Genomic DNA, 22,902 nt, shown 5'->3' with positions numbered 1-22,902 from the left:
GCTTAGCAAATGTGCCTTGTTTGATTGGGCCTAAGAGTGGAAGAAATCTGCTTCGCATCAGTTTTTCTGAGTTTGGTTTGCAGGAAGGGTATTATTTCTTAGAGGATGCGTCTGTTTATTGGCTGGGGATATTTCTAGTGCATTTATTTTTTTGTTGTTGTGAATTTGGATTAGAGGCATCTCCTTCCTCCTGACAGTTGCTGGCAGCATGCTGTAAAAATATGATTAATTAAAGTGTGACTATGAATCCACTCAGAGGCTTAGACTTTTCCTCCTCTAACATTAAATAGAGAAAGGACCATTTAACAAAGTTCAGATCTTGAAGCAGATTTCAAAGTACACTGCAGTTTAGCTCAGCATGACTAGGAGGTTCAACCTTCAACATTTAAAAGCTATGAGCCCTTGTAGAGAAGAGACTTCTGCTTCTGGTCCAATCCCAAATACAGAAATAAATAAATAAGAGATAAATAACAAAGCCATGCTCAAAAAGGACTTCAGCAGCACAGCTGAAATACACTGGTCACCTGAGGGGCTCCTTCTTAGCCTACGTGACATTTTTACCTTTGTAGACAGTTCAACCATAGAATACATGCAGTCCTGTTGCACTGAGATTTTAGATTAAAACAACACATTCTGGCTCTTGCTCTGCGAGAAGCCACTGGAAATCCTGGAAGACCTTCAAAAATGAGCAGTATAGTACTTGAAAAAGAGACACAACTTTACTAAATTGAAAAAAATTGAATTTCCTAACATGGACTTAAAAGGTACTACTGAATCTTTAATGACTGCAATATAGAGATGACTCAATCTGAGAAGGGCTGAAGGTCTTCCTTTGAAGAAGTCAAACTTAAAATAAGAAAAATGTCTGCTACATTCCAAGGTCACAAAGGGTTTCATGAAACTCTGTATCCCTCCCAACTCTGACTTCCTAAATGATAGTCACTTGTTAATCCAGAGCACCTACTTGAAACTGAACATAATTAGCTGAGGAAAGGAAAAACATGCCAGACTAAAAAAGTACTTCTATAAGAAGAGGTTGCGAGGAGCAATGTGCTGCAGATACAGATGGAAAATGGGCCATTTATTTATTTCAAGAGCACAGAATTCTTATTCATTAAATGTTACTTTTAAGCTTGACATGTTTTAAGCTGTTTGGTATTCTACAGTGTTCTGACTGACTGATAGCTTGGAGGAAAGGATCAAGAATGGGAAGCACGGGCTTTGTTACTGAGCGGTATCTGTGGGGCCAGTTACTAGCCCACTTTTCCAAGCTAGCTCTCATACTATTTCCCATGTCTAGTATCACCTTCAGTCCCCACAGTCAGTTCCTCTGTCTGCACCACATTTCAGATCACCACCCAGACACTCCACTAGTGAACAGTTTTCTCTTGAGAGCCTTAATTAACAGAGTAAACCTCTGGTTTGAATGCTGAATATTGTAGGAGGCGACCTGCTAGACAAAATGTCCCATTTTAAGATGTCCAGGCCACGAGAAGTCTCCAGCACGCACAAGGCTCAGAGGTTTTAAAAAGAGCAACTGAGTTGTATGACACAGCCCAGTGCTGGTGTAATCAATGCAAAGCTGCTGCCCAAGCTCTAGAGGCCAGCAACCCACCACGCTGTACATGTACTGCCTAAACCTGTGTTCTTGTCAAGCCTACAAGCAAATGTCACATGAAAAAAATAGCCACTTGCTTCTTAAAAAAATAAATAAATCAATAATTCTCTGTTGTTAGGCAAGAACACAGGCTATAGTAAAGCGCCTGAACAGATAAACTGTTAGGCGAAACCATAAATTTAGAAGGTGCAAGACTAGGAATGTAAATTTAAAATGAAATATTTGAAGTTTGGGTGAGGATAAAAAATATATAAACTCTTTGAAAAGACAGTAATTATTAGAGATTATAAATCTGCATGTTAATTTATGTGATTTCTATTGACATTTTCTTTCTAATTCAGTTTTTATTCATTCTATTGCATGCAGATAAATTCTAGATAAGAGCATTGTGATGTGCAGAAGGCTTAATCCAACAGAAACCCCCTAATATGCAATTTTAGGATCTTGGGTTCATTAATAATCCTAGGAGCATCTTGTTTAATCTAGTTTATTTGCATGGGACTGAGTACATCTGAGTGAGACAGGGTACGGCAGACATTGCCTTCCCTTTAGAGACACCCTTGGGTGTGTCCATGCCAGGCACCCTGTGGGGATGGAGCTCCTTTCAAGGGCATTCTCCATCCTCTGTCCATTTACTGGGCAGGTAAAGACTGGACAATCCTAGAAAGGTCTGTTTCCCAGAGATTCCAGCATGATCTGTCCTCTCTGCAGGCACTTTGATAAGAAAATAAAATTAATACCCAAACACTATCCTTCTCATCAATCCATCGATTCACCTACTGGCAGTTTCAATAATAAATTAGATCAATATGAATCATTGTGTGCGTGAACAGCTGTCAAATCACAATATGCTATGATCAGATCAGATGGGTGTTTCCTAGAAAAACAGTATTTATCCATATTTGGTAGAGAAGGTGCATCTGCTCATCCAGAACCCAAAAGAGATAAGTCTCCCAATGAGACTTGGACACTAACTGTTTCGTGGACTAAATCCTGAAAAGAACTGGGTTTACTCTGGGAAACAAATACTTTTTTTTTTCTAGTTCTGTGCTCTATCCAACTGCTTCCTCTTCAATAGAGCCAACTGTAAGAAAGCCTAAAACTTCCTCAAACTTTGTAGCTTTCAATGTATTGGCACGAGTCAATATTTTGTGGCCATGACCCATCTCTAGTTTTGTCCATGAAAGACAACATCTGACGCTTATACAAGAGAACCCAAAGGAAAAAACAAAGAAAGACCACCACACCTAGCTAACATTTGCTAGAGAACAAAACACTGCACCCAGGCTAGGACGTTCAAACAATATGCACCAATACATTCTCCCACTCTTCCCCCCAGAACTCCCTTTCCTCCATAAATCTCCCTGCTCTCAAACCCTGATTGGGATCCTCAGGTGCTAATGGAAAGCAGAAGAGACCTGTTGGGTGGTTGACTCCTCCAGCACATCCTCAAGGACCGTGTCAGTAACAGGAGAGCTTTCACTACTTCTTCAGGCAGCCTGCTCCAGACTGACACATTGGCGTATGCAAGTAATTTCCTGATGCGTGGATGCCTGCATCTTCCCACCTTGTCCCACGTTTATCTGTCAATTATCCACCCTAAATTCCTTCACCTCCCCACTGTTGACACCCTTTAAATACATGGTTATGAAATTCATCCTCTGTTACCACTCAGCCGACCTAGATAATAGAACTGGCTGTGCTCTGCGCTCTGTTCAGCTTCTCAAGAACTTACTCAGACAGAGATGTTTCCCAAACTCTGAATTTGATCCTGTCGGGGGGCTATGTTTAGATCACACATCAGGGCCTCATCAGACGCCATCCCAAAGAGCATCTATCATGGCTTTATTCTACTTTGCTGCCTCCAATCTAGCTTGTTAACCATTCCCAAAAATGAGTATATTTTAATTACTGTTTTCTGAGAATTGGGATTATTTTCCTTCTAAATGTATTCGTCTGATTATCTCTAGGATGAAATTCATTTGGTTAATTACCATCTTTTTAATTTGTTTAAGACTATGTTTCTGTTTCCTGTGCTGTAACACCTCCCTGCTAGCTCTGCCTGCATTTATTCAGTGTCTGACAGACTCCCATTTCGGGGAACAAACAGAAGATTTCCATAAAAACACACACCGAATGAAGCCTTGCAGGCAGAGCCTGTGATCTCATCTAAAATCCAACGTAAGAGAGAAGTATCATTCAAATGTACACGTTTATTGCTCATGTTTATTACTGGAAGTCCCCATCCTGTGCCCATTTGGGTTTCAGCCGCACAGCCCCCAGGGCTCGCGCGCGGCAGTGCCGGACGGCCGAGAGCTGCCAGCCATGGGCAGGGATGGGGGGCTTTCCTGACATCCACAGACTTGCAAGGACTCACAGCTTGTCCCCAATGTTCCAAAGCCTTGCCGGCAGTGAGACAGGGTTTACGGCAGAGCGGAGCCTTCTAGAGAATGAGCAACAAAGACTTGATGGCGGGAAGCCCACCCGCAGCCACCCCGGACCCTCCCTCAGCTGCTCCAGGTCCCGCCTGTCCCCAGGTGCCATCACACCCTAGGGGCACACACACAGGTCTCACACAAGGCTGCCCCAAGGGGAACGTCCACCGGTCTGGTCTCCCATGCTCTTGGCCTCCCCTCTCTGGGCATCCCACACCACTGGGGCCTCCCACACTCTTGGCCTCCACTCTTCTCAGCTGCCACCCTCGGCCTCCCACCCTGTCTGGGCCTCCCTCGCCCTCTCAGCCTCCAGTTCCGCTTCCAATCTGTACACGTAGTCCAAGCTATCCTCCTGTCAGGCACAATCTTTTATAACATCTCATTCATTTGCCAAAACCCCGCAGTTTTGTACCTAATGCCCGGCTTATTCTATCATCGTCTTATTACTACCCCGAAACAGAGGTAGATGAATTCCAATTTCATTATCAAGATCTCTATTCCAGTCAATGACGCACATACTGGAAGAAACCTAATGTAATTTTATTAGTTTTCTAAACTCTCCTAATAAAAAAAAAAAATAAATCTTCCATGGATAATGCAAATGAGACCAACGGAGACATTAGGAGAAATTTCAAATATTCTTAAGCCAATGGAAAAGCCTCCCAAAAGGAAAGGTCATGGCACCTAATTAAATTACATACATAGACTTGAACTGCAGTAACACTAGAGAGCACCCAATAGTTTGGGAAAAAATACAGAGCTATACATGTTTACTGCTACATGTGTAACACCGACTGTCCCAGCTGCGAGGACAGGTACCTTGCTCTCACTGTTACCTCAGCAAGGACGATTCCCCTTTTTGGTTTAGAGGAAATTGGTACGGCAGCTCAGGACGCTCTCCCAGGGCTGCCCTTTGAGTCCGTGCCTGTGCCCCAGCGCAGCCCCTGTGCCACCCCAGCCTTGGCTGCACCCACATTTCTTTTCCATGCCAACATATTTCCGTCTTACTCAGAAAGCTGTTTGTCCTTTAATAGGGTACATTTTCCAACTAGCGTTGTTGTTCTGCAAATTATGGGCTATAAAGAATTAATGGCTGAATATAAATCAATTTAGTTCACTGAGAGAGTATGTGTTTTATGTGGTAGAGGTTTTCAAAGAAAAGTAATTAGTTGATTTTAATCTTCAGAAAAATAAAGCAGCTATTTTTCTGCTAAGAGGATGTGTTTGAACACATAAACATATGCTGTATTTTCTGAAACTATATTAAGAAATATTATTTATCGGCTAGATGTGGCATAGCTGATAGTTATTTCTATTGTCTCAATAGAGATTGAGACAATAAAGATTTCACCTCAGAGACTGCATTTTACTTTCCAAAGTGCCTGACTAGAGGCTTTAAAAAAGCCAGGTACGTCCATTTCTCTCCCAAGTAGGTTGCTTCTAGGGACTGTTACAAGGAGATGGAACAAATGAGATCGAGGTCACCGATTCAGACCTGACCTCGGCTGCAGACAGGATGGTGGGTGCATCCAGCAGCTGTTGCACAGCCTGCGAGAACCCAGTCGGAGGGTCTGGGGCCCGCTTTTGACTAATGGGTGTTCACGTGTTCACCCGCCGCTGCACCGTGGCCGTCTCAGCAGCAAGGCTAATGGCTGCGAGTGAGGCCGGGCACGAGGGGCTGCACCCTGGCAGGTCAGTCCTGGCGAGCCTGCGCTGCGGCTGCCACAGGTTCCGCCATGGCTGAACTAGGGACTGTCCATCTGGCTGCTTTCATGCAGCAGCAAATACGTACCAATTTACGTATTGAAACGTATTATGAAACAACACTACTCTGCTGCTGCCTGTGTCTGAGGAACAGCCAACCTCATTCTACACTTGAGAGCCTGAAGGAGCTCAGACAGACCATGCGGGATGATTCACAGCGACTGACCCACCTCCTGGGGACTACTGCATAAGGTGCCACTGCTTTGCAATTTGTTTTCCTCCCTAGTTGCAGCGTGAATATCTGAAGCCGAAAGGCTGCTTTGTGCTTTGTGAGAGAATAAGCCTGTCCCACTGGCGAGTCTCATTTGCCCTCTCTATGTCCGTGTCATACAAAAAAAAATTCCACCTTACTCCATTTGTTGAATTTCAAACATTAACACCCTGGGTGTGTTTAGCAGAGACAAACCAAAGCTAGCTTGCAACACATTTCAGTTTGCTTTCCCCCTACTCCCCACTAACGACCCATTTAACAGCAGCACAGCAATTAGAAAATCAATATTCCATTCAGACATGAACGTTTCGTCTAGAGCATTACTTAAGGAACATCTCTTGCAGCCTCATCTTTGCCTGGACAAAGGATAAGGCAGAAAGGACGCTCTGGCTTTAGGTTATCTGATTGATTTAAGATGATTTCTCTTAAGGCCCACACGGTATTTGCAAAATGTTTCAGGCTAGGTATAGCCAGTGTGGATATGACATTCTACTAATAAGTACCTCTGTGCCACGGAGTGTGCGTACAAATACAGTTGCAGAGAAATGCAAGCTTGCTTTATTGTTTAATATCATACCACCCACCTGAATAAAACAGAGCCTGACACATGTCATAAGGAATTACTCAAAGAATGCAAGGCCCTTAGGCATTGAAGCCCCATTTGTATTCTAGTCGTATTAACCAAAAATAAAATAAATAAGTAACAATCACATCTTCTTTGCTATGAAAGGATTTTCCAGCCATTCAAGCGCTTACTACATTGCTGTTACAAGCTCCCTTACTGGAAGTGCAAGGGCAGCAAAGGGGAAGAAAAGCAGAGACAAAGCGAACAGCAGAAATCACAATGGAGAAATTATTCTGATTTGCTGCATTTGAGTTTGTGCTGGAAGACTACAGCACTCGCCCAGTACAGCCTCGCACACTCCCACCCCGGTCCCCGGTCGGACACAGCACAGCAGCAGCCCCGCCGTCTTCCCCGAATTCTATAATTAGTATCAGTGATTATTCAAGCAGGATTCAAAACACTGCCCATCTGCAGAGTCTGGGGTGGGAGCAGCCTGTTTGATTTTCATGTTATTTAAAATAAGAGCTGTAATTCCCAATTGTTGTTGTGGAAAACCACTCCTGTGCATGCAGACAAGCGAGGATGGTAAGACACTATGTGGACTCAGGGAAAGTCACCACCTCTCCGAGTCATTAGAGAGAGTGGCAAAAATTCCCTAAGCTCAGAGCAAAACCAGCCACATTCCTTCCCATCTTCTCCAGAAAACTGAAAATCAGATATATGTGTTACTAAATTAAGTAGCAGAAATTCCTTTCGCGGGGAATACTAGTGATGAAAGCTGTACAAAGCAGACTTCCCTAATCCATCCTACATACTAATTCCCTGGTTTGTTTGCGTGTGTGTGTGCGTGTTGTGTAAGCCATAATTATGCAATCTCACAATTTACCATTGAGCAGATTCTCAGCTTGTTGCAGCTCAGCAAGAGACATCAGCTTATGACCATAACAAAAAGGCTAGATTTTTCTGCAAACTTACTGACATGGAATAATGTGACCTCTTGTATCATGGAAAAGGGCAGTGCAAAGATGAGCTTCAGGAAGAGGGGCCACTGCTGACAAAAATTCCTAGCAATGTTCTTGCTTGGGACCTCTTTCTAGTTAATGCAAAATTAAGCTGACCATGGGAGCGACATGTAGAATCTTTAAAATAGGTCTGTGACGAGGCTGCTATGAATTGGCTGCCATGACACAGAAAAATTGAAGCTCTGTGACCTCAGAAGCAGAACAACAAACAACTACACAGAGCTAGACACTTGACTGAGATAAAACATTTTCCAGTGTACTTTTTGATACAAATGGTAGATAAAATCACTGGACAAAATAGCCCATCCTCAGTAATCTTCACAAACTGCTGATTTTGATGACTTTTTTTTTTTTTGGTCAGGTGATCAGTCACTCAATTTTTCAACAAAAAAATAATGAATTCTATGTAGATTTTTCAGGTGAGACAAAATAAGTATAATTTTTAAGGTTTACAAATAGTTGTAAACAATGGTCAGATTACAGGAATAGCTGCAATGCCACTTCACAATATTTATTAGAGTGAAATTTTACTAACCATGGTTTCAAACAGTTGGCCTGCCCTAATCTCCATAGAGGTATACAATGGGTTTTGAAGATCTATTTATGTTTAACTCGATTATAAGGATGAACACAGTTAGGAGGAGTCAATTTCTCCAATATATTTTACTGATACCAAACAGTGTTATTCTTTATATACCAAATACCAATAGCACAAATCAAATTTAATCCTGCATTCTTTATGCACTGACATTTATAGAAAGAAAAAAAATGGAAGAGGAAGAGAAGTGTCCAGAAAAACTACTCAGAGCTGAATGATGCTTTTTCAGCTTATTGGTGACAAGGTCTGTGGTTTTAATACATCACATAGGAGAAAATAAAAATGCCAGAGATGCAGGTGATACAGCACTCATCCTATTCTGAAAATACTTACACGTTGCTCTAGCCTGTTAACTCACTGGAGTCAGGAGCAAGAATGCCACGTGCTGATTTGGAACGAAGTAGGATAATGGGCTGGGTGAAATCAGGGACTGTGGAATTATCTTAAATGTTTAAGGGAGTTAGATACTTCCAAAACCTTCAGACTTATGATTGGGTTCGTGGAATTATTTAGGTCAAGTCCTGTTTTGCATTTTAATTAAAAAAAAAAAAAAAATTAAAAATCTAACCTGAGTTTCAGAACACCAAGGCCAGGACAGTTAGCCCAGGAAATTATTGATGAGTCTTCAAACCACAGGTAGTGGTGTAGGACTAAAGCAATTAAGAGTTACCATTTGGTTGCCTGAAACCAGCCTGGTGACCTGAGTCCAGTTCTCAGCAGCAGGTGCCTAATCCTCAAAGAGCCGCCGACCCAACTCACAGTAATTGACAGTCTCCCCGGGGCACGCGTAGACTGAACGAGCAGTGGGGGACAAACCAGCCTGACTGCCATTCGCAGAGGTCTCTGTGGCGGGGGTTCAAAGCATGTTGTCTGGGAGGCGTAGGAAAAGCTGCCATCACCACATATGCTATACCTGTTGTGAGGGTAGAGAGAGGAGATCCCCAAGCTGTCAGTCAGAGCTACATTCATACAGAGGATTTTTTTCATTTCTAAAAGTTGTTATTGGAAAATGTCACTATTCATTGCCAAGAGTTCCCGTGATGCAGTAACGCTCATTACACCTAAGCCCTCTCAGCACAAAATAGCCACACACTGATAACCTGAATATATTTGCTGCAGCTGCTGTTCCATAGACTGCACTCTTGTACCATCAGGTTATTTTACATGCTTATTAGCCCCATTATTTTATAACTCATTCCTCTGTGTAATGCTGACTCTATATCACTTCATTTTAACAAAAGGATATGTTCCTCTGAGACAAGAAGGGATGAGGAGTCTCAGAGATGGAAAGGGAGGGTGGAGTAAAGGCAGCAGGTCGTGTTGTGCCTGGGCTGAGGAAGCACCCAGCGGTGCAGAAGCCCTGGAGCCTCTGCCCCCATGGGAGCCCTGGAGCCTCTGCCCCTGGTGCTGCTGCTCTTCTTGCTCTGGAGGAAGCTCTGCCCTGGACGGGTGCTCCCAGGGGAGTGGAGGTGAGAACGAAGCGGGAGGGAGGCAGCCTGCACCCTCCTGGGTGCTAACTAGGAGCACTGCGCTCAGACACAGCGCATCGTCCATCTGCTAGAGGTGTGGGGTTTGCGTGGGCCACGCCACTTCGTGTCTGAAACGCCACAGAGCCATGGCACCCGACACAGGCTCTTACAGCCATGGCACTAAGGTCCCTGACGCTCCTGCTCTCAGCCATCAGCACCATACGCACTAACGGCCTGACCACCCTGGAGAGGGAAAAGGTGCCCACAGTTCACAGTCTTTGTGCTGCTGCACACATTGCTTGAATCAGGTATCCTTGTACTGCTCATTCAGTAACGCTACCTGCTGAAAAGTCTTCCAGCAGCCAGCCAGCCCGCTTCCTCCCTCCTCCTCCACCCCAGAATTTCTCTTAGGGTCCCAAAATGCAGAATCTGGATGCTACCAAACTAACACGTTCATGTTTCTCATGTTTCAGTCTTTCTGAGTTGCAGCTCCCAGCTCCCCTAAGACACCTATCTTACAGATGCACAGAACATATATGCCAGTGCTTTCAAGAAAAACAGGTGTAGAAAAGGTGTTTCTTCCAATGGTGCACTAATGTACATGTGCAATACATCTATTAGGGAAGGCCTCAAGAAGTGATATAAACCATGGAAAACGGTCTAAGAGAAGTCTCTTAGCTGGAAAAGACAAGGAGAGACGACATGACAAATGTCCCCTTAGCAAATTATCATCAAATAATGCATGGTAAAATAAGAAATAAACCTCCTGTTTCTATTTACTGTCTTTTACTAAAATGGCCAAGGAATAGATAATAAAGATGAAAGATAACAATAGATTAAAAAATGTTAGTGATATAAATTATGTATCATACATCTCACTGTGGAACTCATTGATACCAGACGTAATCGAGAACAAAAACTTCACATGACTCAAACAGGATTATTATTTTTTAAGACAATGAAACTTTTTGTAACATTGAGAAGAGATAACCAAGCTCTCGAGTCAGGGAATAAGCCAACTGCGAACTGGCACCAGGCACTGAGCTCCTTGGGCCATTACTCTGACGTGCTCTTGTCATTCTGTTTTCTCACTCCCCTGCTGTCAAGACGTTTGCTCTAACTGAGGGGTATGTGGAGGCTCTGCCTGTTGTGTGAGAGGGTTGGAACTAAGGCTAATAAAGTGAGTGATAGCCTCAACATGAGTGACTTTATCTAAGGAGGGCAAGACACCCTGCCTTGGTTTATACGAAGAGTGAGCTTTAGATATAAAGGCATCAAGTAAGAAAACTTCTCTCAAGTGCATGTCAGAACAGGTACAAGAGGGCCATGATAATGAAAAAAAGACAAATAATTCTTTGCCCTTTTCTTGCAGGTTTCACTTAAGGACCGGGAATTGCTTTATGAATACATATCATGGAAGCTGCCAACAGTCTTGGGAAGCAGCAATGTTATACAAAGATCATAAGCCACATTTAAGAGATGAGAGTTAAAAAAAAATCAAATGCAGAAGTCAGATGATGATTTTTCCTAAGTTACATGTTCTGTTAGAACACGTTAAAACAGAATCAAAATTATTACCCACTCTGTAGGGCTCAAATGTCTGTGTAAATGAAGCCAGGAGTAACTAGTTAAAGGAAGAAGGATTGAGGAGCTTAATATTAGCTAGACTTACTTCCCTAGATGGCTCATAGAGCTTATAATAGAATAGGGATGCAAGAAAGCAATTAAAAGAACTAACTTAAATAAATCTCTAAGTGCTGAAGGTTTGCCAGCATATACCTCTAAATTCTTCTGCAATGCAACTGGGCCCCTTCCTCTAGGGACTTTCTAACAGCCTTTCAGACATCAGGATAATTATTGCAAAGTGTGACCCAGACTGTGGTTACTGGTATAATCAAGAAAACCCCTTGAGGTTTCAACATTAGACACAATCTCACCAGTGAAGCAGACTTTCAACTGTTGGCTAACATTTTTGTAACAACTAAACTTAAAATTACATTCTCTGCGACTGGGCGATGCACCCAGTGGGTTGGCGTTTACATTGCCTGCTGCAGGACTGCTTACCCAGACAGGCTTCGGTATCCCTTATGGATCTGCCACAACTGTAATCCCCAGGGAAGACTCCTGGCAAGGAGCACACTCAAGGTGTTAGAAAGGGGAGAAGATAGATAATGGATGGAGAGAGACAATATCTAAATGCTCTTATCATAAGGGCAGGACATGGCTAGTGAAGTGTTCCTGCTTTGGCAGACTGGGCACTGCCCGTTCCCTTGCAACATTTTCTAAGCAAAACTTGCTCCCCTGATGTTTCAACTCCTCAAATCGACTGAGTGTTTTATCTCTTTGGGAAGCTTAAAGACTGTAGTGGATTTGCTAGTTTCTGGTGCACAGGGAACTTCCACTGCTGGGTTATAAATCCTTGCTTGGTTCTAACATGCAATCTCCAATTTAAGCATACAGGGAGCAAGGAAAGAAATGAAATACTAATTGCAATCCAAATTGCTCCATCTTCTATCCACCCCCTGCCAACCCTCCTCCCTGCTCCCTAATCCATAAGGTCTGAGTGATGATCAGTGAATAATTAATTCTGGGTGAGCTGGAGAGGTCTCATGCAGAGAGCCTCTGCAGATGCAATATCCAGTTCAGGAAACGCATGGCTAGTATTCGGCAGTTCCCTGTTGGCACCTCTGGGTATCCAGCACCCACCAAGGCACTCCCATGCATGCAGCCTGGTGTCACTCCGCTAATTACCCTTTGTTGGTCAAACCCTCTGTGCTCACCAACACAGACACTGCACAAACAAAACATACTTCCACGCTTACTTAGAGCATTAGTAAAAGGGACAGTGACAATGCCACAATATAGGGCAATCATGAACAATGCTGTGTCAGTGATTAAAACTATTAAGGTACAGCATTAAAGCAACCATTTCAGCACGTATCAAAAGAAATAAAAAATGCTGCAATGTGGTTTTTAAACCACGCAGACCTGATCTTCTGAAAGCACAGAAGTTAAAATAAAAGAGAGCTCACCAACAGCCAAATTTTATACCTCAGTCTCCTCCACTGATTCAGAATGTGAATGTGTAGGAGAAATTTCTGTGCCTGGAGGGAAATCCAGCGTGCAGTGCGATGGCTGATCAGGTGGCAATACGGGAGGCATGTTACCCCTCGTCAGGGAAATGTCACATCCCAGCTCACAAAGAGCCTGCCCTGCAGCCGGGATTCACGTCCCGACAGGACGGCGCTTGGCCTTCGTTAGTGCCCAGAAGGATTATGCCCAGGCAGAGGATAAACAACAGATTCCAAGATGAGCTAATAGCAGCCCTCAGCCTTTCACTTCAGTTCTCAGAAGCAATGCATTTTTTAAAAATTTTGTTCTCACCAAAAAAAAAAAAAAATCCTTCTCTCTCACTCTCTGTCTATACATACATATCCTTTAAAGTGTTACTATATAGCAACAAACACATCCATAACGGAACAAATCTCCCCACACAGCAAGGTCAGCAAAATACTAATTATTCAAGATACATACAACAGAGTTATGTAAATCATTTGGTAACTACCACAGGACTACTTTGCAGAGGGACTCCTATAGGGAAGAAGCACCGAATGGTTCGATAGGGGATGTGTGTAATCTCTCACGCACCAGCAATGGAGCATGGAGGCTATTGTACAGGGCCAACAACATCCCAGAGACATTTGTAAATGTGAGCAAAGGGGACAGTCTGATATAATACCTATGGTCTTATAATTACTAATACATTTACATCATTTTGTGAATGAATGCCACCCTCCTGCACACTATCAATCATGTACAATGCATGCCTCATCCCTTTCTCATGTAATTACATAACACACGTGGATTAAAGCTAAATTAATATTTCAGGCTTTAATTCAAATCAGTTAAGTATTTTTAAACAAATTATATTTTAACTCCAGGTGAAATGCACTGGTTTAATTCAATCAAAATCTGTTCTTGCTTCTTTTCATCACACCTGACCTGAATTTTGCTGAAGAGAACCTAAGAGAGACATTCTGTAGTTGTACTGAAATTTAAAATTATAAACACTGCCAACCAGATAAACAAGATCATAATATCAGTGTCATGAAAAGATATCCATACGTGAACAATCTACTTGAAAACTCCCTAATAATCATTTAAGAAGAGGCTCCATATCGTAAGTTATTATTAAAGAGTATGGTAAGGAGGAAGGACAGAGAAGCATATTTTTCCTTAGTCTGTTTTTTTCTTCCCTCCCAGCTGACGGATGAACTTGACATAGTTATTTTATATTCACAAGTCTTGAACATTATTATATCCAGTGCTCTGTACAACTAACTGCCAGCAGTGAGCTCAACGCACAGGCTGCCTCCAGCTACAATCAACGGATTTCTGTGCACAACCACTGCAATACGAAATCGGATAACAAGATATACATGTCAAACATCTGCGTCTTCCAGCTCTCCAAACAAAGGCTTGAAAACCTTGCCCACCTCAGTTGTTGTATGTTCACTCACAACTCTTTGTCCCTGACACAGATTTTCCAATCAAGGTTTTGCAGAGTTTCAATAAAGAACAGAGCAAAAGTTGTTTTTAAACATTTCCTCCTTCCAAGAGAGAAAGACATTTATTGCTAATACTAATTGCCAATAGAAATGACAGGATAGAGGACAGAAAAATTTGATCCATCAAGCAATGTACCTCTCCTATGAGATGGGAAATTCTATTTTGAAAGATGGAAAACTGAGGCAGATGCCAGGTGCATATCCCTCCCCCGCGTCTACTCAGCGCTAGGGGCAGAAACTGAGAGTACGGTTTGACACTGTATCTCATTAAATGCAACTGCACACTGCCATTGAAAGGAAAAGTCCTTTTTCTGCCATCTTCCCGTTACTCTGCAGTTACACGAGTTGATTCAGTGCCCTAACCAAACAGAAAGCCACCCCCCTAAATAATAATTTCCCATTGAATCAACTTGCTGACCTTCCTAAGATTGCGTGATGACTGGATCTGCTGCAAGGGGAACACGTGGCCAGGAGACAGTGGGCTGGGGAAAGCAAGACTGTTCCTCTTAGTTTAAAAGTAATGTTTTCACCATGAGCAGTTTTCATTGTGTGCCAGAATGTTTAAGCCTGGGATAGAAGTATCTTAGTTTTTATTGTAAACAAATAATAATTAAAAAAGCAAACAGAAGAGTCTAGAACTAACAGAAAGCGTCTTCTGGTATAAAAGCGGTAGTGATAGCATTTTCTTTCTCTTTTTTTCCTTTGAGTTTATTGACGTGAAGAGTAATGCTAATGTAATTGCACAGAAATTCATGCACATGAAAATCTCACCAGGGCAAAGTCAGAATAAATGGTCTGTTTGGAAACAAAATGTTAATGCAATGGAGTAGCAGTATCTGTCTTCGATCTGAAGAATATCAAGACACCATCAGCCACAATGCAACTTAACTGTCACCCTCGCTCAGAGTCTTTGCTGAAAGGATACGAACAGAACTATCTGCTTGTAACCCTGAGGTGTACACTGATGCACCACAACATCACGTCTGCCAGGCAATGGCCAAATGAGTCAATAATACGTATTCAGACTGTGAGAACAGTAAAATGAAAGAAAGCATCCTTCTATCCATTAATCAACCTGATCTTCCGCTGCAGAGACAATGCCTTCCGATTGTCGGCATTTACCAAACATTCTTCAAATGCTAACCATCTGCAGCTGTAATACAATGCTTTGATTACAAACGTCAAAAAGATAGAGCATAAAATTAACTTCTCCTTATTTAGTAGGTTTAGAGAAATGTGGCTTCACGCTACACTAATTCAGTGCCCTCAGCATGAAAACTCCCCATTATGATGTCTCGTCAAATTAGAGCCGACGATACAACGATGTCATCTCTATCCTCACACAACACTATATTTTGTAATTAAGCAGGACAGTGAAACAATGGCCTTGCTTATAGAGAAAAGGTCAGGAATGCAAAACATATTTTTGTAAGCTAATTGTAAGATGCATGAAGCCAATTATCCCAGTAGTGCTGCATATGCCTAAGCAGGAAGGATTTTATAATTTTGCTACATGACTCCAAGTCGAGTCAAAGCGCAAGCTGTACCCTGTGGGGCACTGTGCTGTTTGTTTGGACTGTAGGAAACCGGGAAGCGGAGAAACGTGAAGAAGGCTGTTAAAATAATTCCAGCCTCTTAGCCCTTCCCTTGACATTTTACTATAGCTTGAAAAATTTCTAGGAATTAATATAGTCTTTTACTGAGAGATATTAGACACGACCTCCCTGTTCAATTAGGAAGTTAATTTGAATATGTAGGATACGGGGAAGTGTTTATGTGTTTCTTTGAGAATGTCGAATACGGTTACCTCAGGTAGCCTCAGATACAAATCACAGATTCACATGCATGTGCAAAAGCCTGAACAAATATATATATACACATGTGTGTGTAACAAAAACCAATTTAACAGGAGAAATAGTTGATACCTTGCTGTTGCCTTGGGAGAAGCTGAAAGGCACCACATTGTTTTCAGTCTGTCTCTGCCCCTCTTGGGGTTATTAAATGGCTTTAGCCACGAGGAGCAGCCTATTGCTGAATGGGGCTTTATAACAAATATTTCTATAAGCACGGGCCGGTGCAACTGATCTGCAACCTTCCAGATTTACCAGGAGTTCTACTTCCCTTAATCAAGAAAACATAATGCAAAGAACGCTGACTGGGAAAGGGCTTGAGCTTCACCGAGCCTCCGCTGTCAGTGCCGGGGCTGCCGTGCTCAGGAGGACTGAAACCGCCGATTCCACCCCTAGTTTTAAACACATTCCCGCTCTAACTGCCCCTGCCGTCAGCCATTAACTGCAGCATCCGACTGACTCCAAAGGGGAATAAATGCCACTCTTAACACAATGGAAACCCGAACCACCTGTATAAGGGACCTGTACATTATTTTTACAAAGCAGAGTATTAGTCTTCCTTCCATATAAAGGATTTTGTTTGTTTGTTTCAGTGCCTCCCAAAAACTCCCTCCAAAATCCCCTCTTTCCATTAAGAGCATTATCCTGTTAAAAATACCTGAATACCAGTTTCTAAACTATGAGGAACATAACAGTTTCTGGGGAGAATCGGTAATTTCCTCCTGCATCTCTCCTTCAAAGCAGTTCTCTCTGATTTTACTCTAGCCTCCTAACATAAGCCATTAATTAGAGATCAGTAATTAACTTTCTGGTTCAAAAAATATTTTGCAAAGGAACCCCATTAAAAGGCTGATTTGCATATTCCAGGACAAAGTAGCCTTGATACAAATGCAGGTACTATATGAGGCCAGTCTCAATCCTGAGACTGTCCTTGAATCTTTAAGCTACCTACATTTGTTCCCTGACTGTGGGGGGCAGTGGGAACAGACATTAGCCACTGCACAAGAAAGCAGACATTGTTACCTGCTGGATGCTCCTGTTCCTGACACTTTGTCAGATATTTTATTTTGCATTTCAGTTATTGTTGACAGTGCTGAATGGTTTCCCTATACAAACTCAGCAGTGTTTCCTCAAAATACTTTCATTATCATGAAAACCAGAGGCTCCTGAGCTGTACTTAACATGCTGTTAGTGTCACCCTTCACTGTGCACCTACTATTATAAGTCTTCCTACTTAGAAAGCTTCACTGGCTAATGTCATTTAAGTAAGGAGGCAGAAGAGAAAGCAAGCTCTCCAGCACTTGTTCACACAGATCTGAAAGCCCTTCATGCGTTCTGGGGTCTGCCAGTGTCCTAGTTCTGCAGGATGAGTCATTCCTCGTTCCAAAGGAAACAGAGTGACTTCTTCATCCTTTGTAATGCAGCACTCACCATATTCTCATCAAACTTAACCAATTTCATCATGCCTAAAAATATTTGGCATTATCAAGTTTGTTGGGAATAAACAAATGATAATTAGATCTAAAAAGAACTCACAAACTAAGTTTACTGTAAGAGTACAAACGTTCATAAGTTATTGATGCTCTCCTATTGCATCAAAACAAGCTTTATGAACATTTGAAAACCCATACAGCAGACTGCATTAGCACTAGATTAGGAATTAAATGCACTGCAGTACATGACTTGTGGACTTCCTCTTCCCTCTGTGGGTTATAAGCAAAAATTTTTGATGGGATAAAAAAAAGTAGTGTAAGGAGGAAGTAGCAGTAGTGCAGGTCGTTGCTGTTATTAATGCATGGCTGTACCCTTTCCAAGGCTGAGGCTCATTTAACAATCAACCATATGCTCAGACTTTTGTAGTGCCAAGAAAAAGCTTAAATAGAATGTTATCTTCTGGAATTATGAAAAAAACCTTGCAAAATAATCACAAGTGTTAGTAATTGAGAGTCCCTTAGCACTAAATGAATTCTAGGTGCGCTGAGGAAAAGCGTCGCTAGGAATGATCAACTTGGGGATTACATCAGAATACGGAGTTACACAGAGTACCCATTTTCCACCAAATCAAGACAGTCTGAAGGTATTTGTCCCATGAAGTGATACTGTGTCCCTGCCCTCTCAGTGCTAGTGTAAAATCACAGCGGCCTTTACCCGTTTCAGAGGAGATGGGACCAAGTTCAGGTATTTAGATTTAAAAAAAAAAACAAAAAAACCAACGCCCATATACGCCTACTTTCTAAATTCCTGACAAACTGTCAGAAATTATTTTTAAAAGATTACTGTAATGAAGTCACAGCAGTGACTGAAAAGGTCACCTCAACAAGAAAACAATCAGAAATGCACTAACAACAATAATTAACAACTGCAGCAGAATAACCTTCTCTCAGTTCTCTGGCTCTACTCCCTGTGCCCAAAGCCCAACCCAGAAACTTTCTCCAGCACAAATTTTGTAGGAGAAATGTGGGTCCAATTAAGAAAAATCCATCTGCCAAATGCTTGATTTGTGGCTGATTCCACAGAGGCTGCTACAAAGACAAACATTCAGCGCTCCATGATAAAAACTTTGTTAGCTGCTGTAATAAATCAGGATGCAGGAGACATTGTTAGCAAAAAGCCACTTTAACGGAACTCTTTTTAGATCTAACAAGCAATCTGACCCGCCAACAAATTGAAAGGAGCACTCATTGCACAATTCTCCTTTAAATCTCACATTTACATAAACTGATTGTACCAGATGAATGCACCTCTCATACAGAATACTAGTTATACTTGGTCTGATTTTGCTTCTCTTATTCACAATCAATGATTTTATTACTGTTACGGTAACAGGACTCCTAGAAAAAAGTCAGTATGCAAAAGACTGGCAAAATTTGGCCAACTACATCAATGTGAACCCCACAGTAATTTACTGAAGTTAGTGCAAACCCCTTATTCCACCTTTTTCCAAACAAAAGGTCTCTTCTCAGTCAATGTAAAATCCAATACCATGAGAAACAACCATGTTTCTTCTACAAACATAAGCTCTGCTTGACTACAATCAGTGTATTTTTCTAACACACCGCTTTGAGCAATTCCTCAGATGTTCTCTATAGAGAAAAAATGGTTGGCCAAGGTTTTACTAAACCAGAATTCTTGAAGTTTTCGTAGTTGCTCGAACATACATGCACATGCCGTGGCAGAACTGCAAACAGCTGCCTGGCAATGGACACGGGAGCCTGGTAGATGGCACGTCAACTCGACAAAGAAACCCCCCACATTCCAGAGCTGTCAGCTCCTCCCCAGGACGCAGTAACCACGCTTTATAAGAGTAGCTCTGCAAGACTCCACTGGAAACCTGGCTGTTCTCTTTGTGCCACATCAAGGTATGAAACCCAGACTCTACGGACACAAAATTAACAAGGCGATTCTGAACCGATGCCAGTGAGACATTCTGTGACTTTTCCAATGTTTAATGTTATTTCCTTGTTTTCCTCTGTTATAAAACTCACACTGTACAAATTTCTCACTATTGTAGGAGGTAATAATTTTCCGTTTGAAATCTACACGATGTATTTAAATGCATGCATTAATCAAACACAGGATAAAAAGCATAGATATGTTTGTTTATATTCTCTTCTCTGCTCTACGTATACACCACATCCACCTAGTTAGCTGTCTGTACATGTATGTGCACATTTCATATATTCATACGCATCTGCTGTACATAGCAGGATAAACAGGACATGCAAGAAAAGGAAAAATAAAGAAACTAAGAGGCATGACACAGTACCAATTTAGATACGCAGAAGCCAAGTAACAGAATCATTTATGATCTACTATAGCTCAATTTCAACTTGGAGTGTTTTGGCTGCATTTATTGCACTACTCATTTTTGCTATGGCATCTCCCACAAAAATTGTACAAAGCTCCAGAACAGAATGCTTTTATAATGGTTACTTCCGTGAGCAAAGGAGCGGTTCGCGAACAATCAGCTTGGATACAAGATGGAGTCAAGAATCAAATATTTGAGAGGCAAATATTCCAATACCAGATGCTTCTTTGAAACAGTTCTTGGATTTCAAGAAAGACAAGGAAGCACAGCAGAAAATGCACGAGAGTGATCTAAAAGACTCAAGCCCTTTCATATACAGAAATGAGTGCATTATGCATTTTAGCAGACGTGGATGGGGATGTTCAGGAAGATAAAATATCTTCCGTAACCAAGACCTCGATGCATGACTGAGAAACCCAGCTGCTGCTTTTCTCTCACCTCTCTGAGAGCAACAGTTCCTAAGCCCAAGATCTTCTGCAGAAGGATACTTGCTTACATTATAGATCTGACACTACTACAAAAGCTGGGGGACTAAAAGCCTGCTGTCAAAAGCTACCTAGTGTCAGACAGTTTCCTCCAGATCAGGGCATGTCTATGTATCATAGATGAAGTGTATTTATGAGTGATACCTGCCTAATGGAAGCCTTTCAGTTTCAGTTTCTAAATACTCATATAAGCAAATCCTTGGGTTTTATTCAAGGCTGCCAAATGCTACCTCTCCTCTAACCCACCCTTTAAGCTCTAGACTGAAAATGCACTACACCCATTCACTGAATCTCTTTAAAGAAAAGTTGCAGTAAATCTGGCTCTATCTGAAAGGACACTGCCCAGCAAGCTCCGGGGCTCTTGTGCTGGGAGGGCAGGGAAATTACAAGGCTTAATTTGGGAAAATGACTTTGGCTGCAGGGCTGGTCGAAACAGTTAATTCCCAAGTCCTATACTGCCAATTCACAGAAAGAAACAAAACTCATCTAGGTAGAAAAAAAACATTGTCTAATTTGCCTGTTCTTTGAGTGAAGCAGCAGCACTGTACGCAGATTCCCGGCCACCCGGCTACACTCGCTTGTCTTCCATATGGAACACAGTGCCCTACTTCGAGCATTTGTGAAAACTGCAGCACAGGAATCAAATCAACTCTGTCTTCCCAGATAGTAAACCCTGAAATATTACTCTGCGCTGACGAGCACAATCCTTTTACTTGCAGAATCCAGAAGGAAAAAGCTTAGGAGGCTGTAATAGGTCAGGTAAGGAGAAATCCAGATTGACAACTATCATTTGCGGGCTTTAGAAATTCACAGCCCCTCCAATGAATGAGTAAGTATAGCTAAAACAAAGTAAAAGTTGTCATTGCTTTTAAAAGTGAAGCATTTACTCAATGGATTCTAAAGTACCGTCTCGATATTTTAAAATGCCACTGCTACAAAATGGTTACATCAGTGTATGTCCAATTTGGCTTATTTTTCAGACATAGACTTTTCTTGGCATTTCAGTACTTCTGTGTCATTCCCCAAAATGATTCACGTAAGGTTGAAAGATCTTCCTTTTGGAAGCAAACTACTAGTTTGTTTCTGTGGTTGGTAATGGAGTCTGTCTTACCCAACCATGACCTTGATCTGCATGTGAATTTACACATAAATTTACCTAGAATGTGTGCTTGTCTCATGCGCACACTGACATAAATCTACATATACATAAGTACATACAAATCCACTAAAGAGCTACTATACTTTCTAACTGAGCTGAAGAATAAAACCAAGGTCTCATTTCTCCTTTATTTTGCTTGCAATTTGCTCCAGTACTGGCCATCCCATATCAAATGCTTCATCTGATCCATCTGAACATTCCCTGCAACGAACGCATCCCTCCTGGACTGAAAGATCCTGTCATGGCTCAGCCAGAAAAAGCAGCTTTGGCCACATGCCGAGAATCCATCTCAGTATAATGACGGCAGTCAACGGCTATGCTGAGGATGTATGTGTGTGGAAGGGGGAGAGAGGGATTTGGGGAGATTATGGTTGTTGTTGTTCTACGTTATTGTTCATACAATGTGTAACCCAGTAATGTTCAATGTAGTCCAGTGTGTGAGCATCCCTCCCCTCCCTCCCTCACCTGCATCAGTCGGCTTTGGCTGCTGCATCTATGTGCTATTTATATGCTGGTGCATCAACTTAGGATTTATTGGGGAAAAGAAAGCAGAGCAGTCAGGCTTCTCTGTACATGTTATTTAACCTAAAAAGGGAGGGCTTGCACTGTGTACTCGCCAACAAATTAAAATTACCCCTCTTGCAATTAAGCAAGTCTACTTCTATCACAGATGTGGCCCCTGCTCTGAATAAGATAAGCAAGATATTAACAAGACCTGGAAAAATCAATATCCTCATTCTCTCTCACACACCCTGCTCCCCACCCTCCGAGAAACATCCCCTTACCTTTCATTGTCCACACTCCTGAAGCCAGGTAAAATGTGCCGGAAGCTGCTGTTCCTATCAAGCTTCGGTTGGCTCTTTGTCCTTTTGATGGAGCCTTTAAGCCGACGGCTGAGGAACCCCTGTGGGGTGAGACAAGAATACTAAATTACAACAAAAAAGGGAGAAAGAGAGAGCGAGCCCTGAACCTGCTGTCTTGCACCGAGTGCAGCCAGGCAAATTGTTCTCTCCAGCTCCCTTCATGTGCGGCTGCTGGCAGCGCCGCTCCTCGCTGTCAGCCCAGCTCCCCAGCTCGCAGCCAACATCTGCTCCCAGTGCTCGCCGAGGCCAGGGCGCTGCGTCGGCGCGAGACTCCCCGAAGCCTCCGTTACCCTGGCAACCATCAGCTCACATAAAAATACTGTCTGAAAGACAAGACTAGCACATTGCAACTCCTGACGGGAGGAGAGGCTGCGACGCGGGGCTCCGGCTGGCCCAGCCTGGCCAGGCTGGCAGCCCCATCTCGCAGGCACGGGTACAAGACACCACCCACTCACCAGCGACCAGGAGACAGGCAAGAACTTAATTA

The 22,902-nt window shown here is 42.4% G+C and overlaps 1 protein-coding gene across 1 annotated transcript in view; it reads right to left on the bottom strand.

Annotated features, from left to right (window-relative positions):
- Positions 1-22,902, bottom strand: part of DAB2IP (DAB2 interacting protein) — a 249,934-nt gene that overhangs the window by 98,953 nt on the left and 128,079 nt on the right. The window contains exon 5 of the mRNA XM_050907722.1: positions 22,338-22,456. Coding sequence (XP_050763679.1) covers positions 22,338-22,456 — 119 coding nt within the window. The remainder of the gene's footprint in view (positions 1-22,337; positions 22,457-22,902) is intronic.

The sequence above is a fragment of the Gymnogyps californianus genome, chromosome 18, assembly GCF_018139145.2.
Source record: "Gymnogyps californianus isolate 813 chromosome 18, ASM1813914v2, whole genome shotgun sequence".
Taxonomy (NCBI): domain Eukaryota; kingdom Metazoa; phylum Chordata; class Aves; order Accipitriformes; family Cathartidae; genus Gymnogyps; species Gymnogyps californianus.
This window is presented reverse-complemented; position numbering and strand designations above follow the sequence as displayed.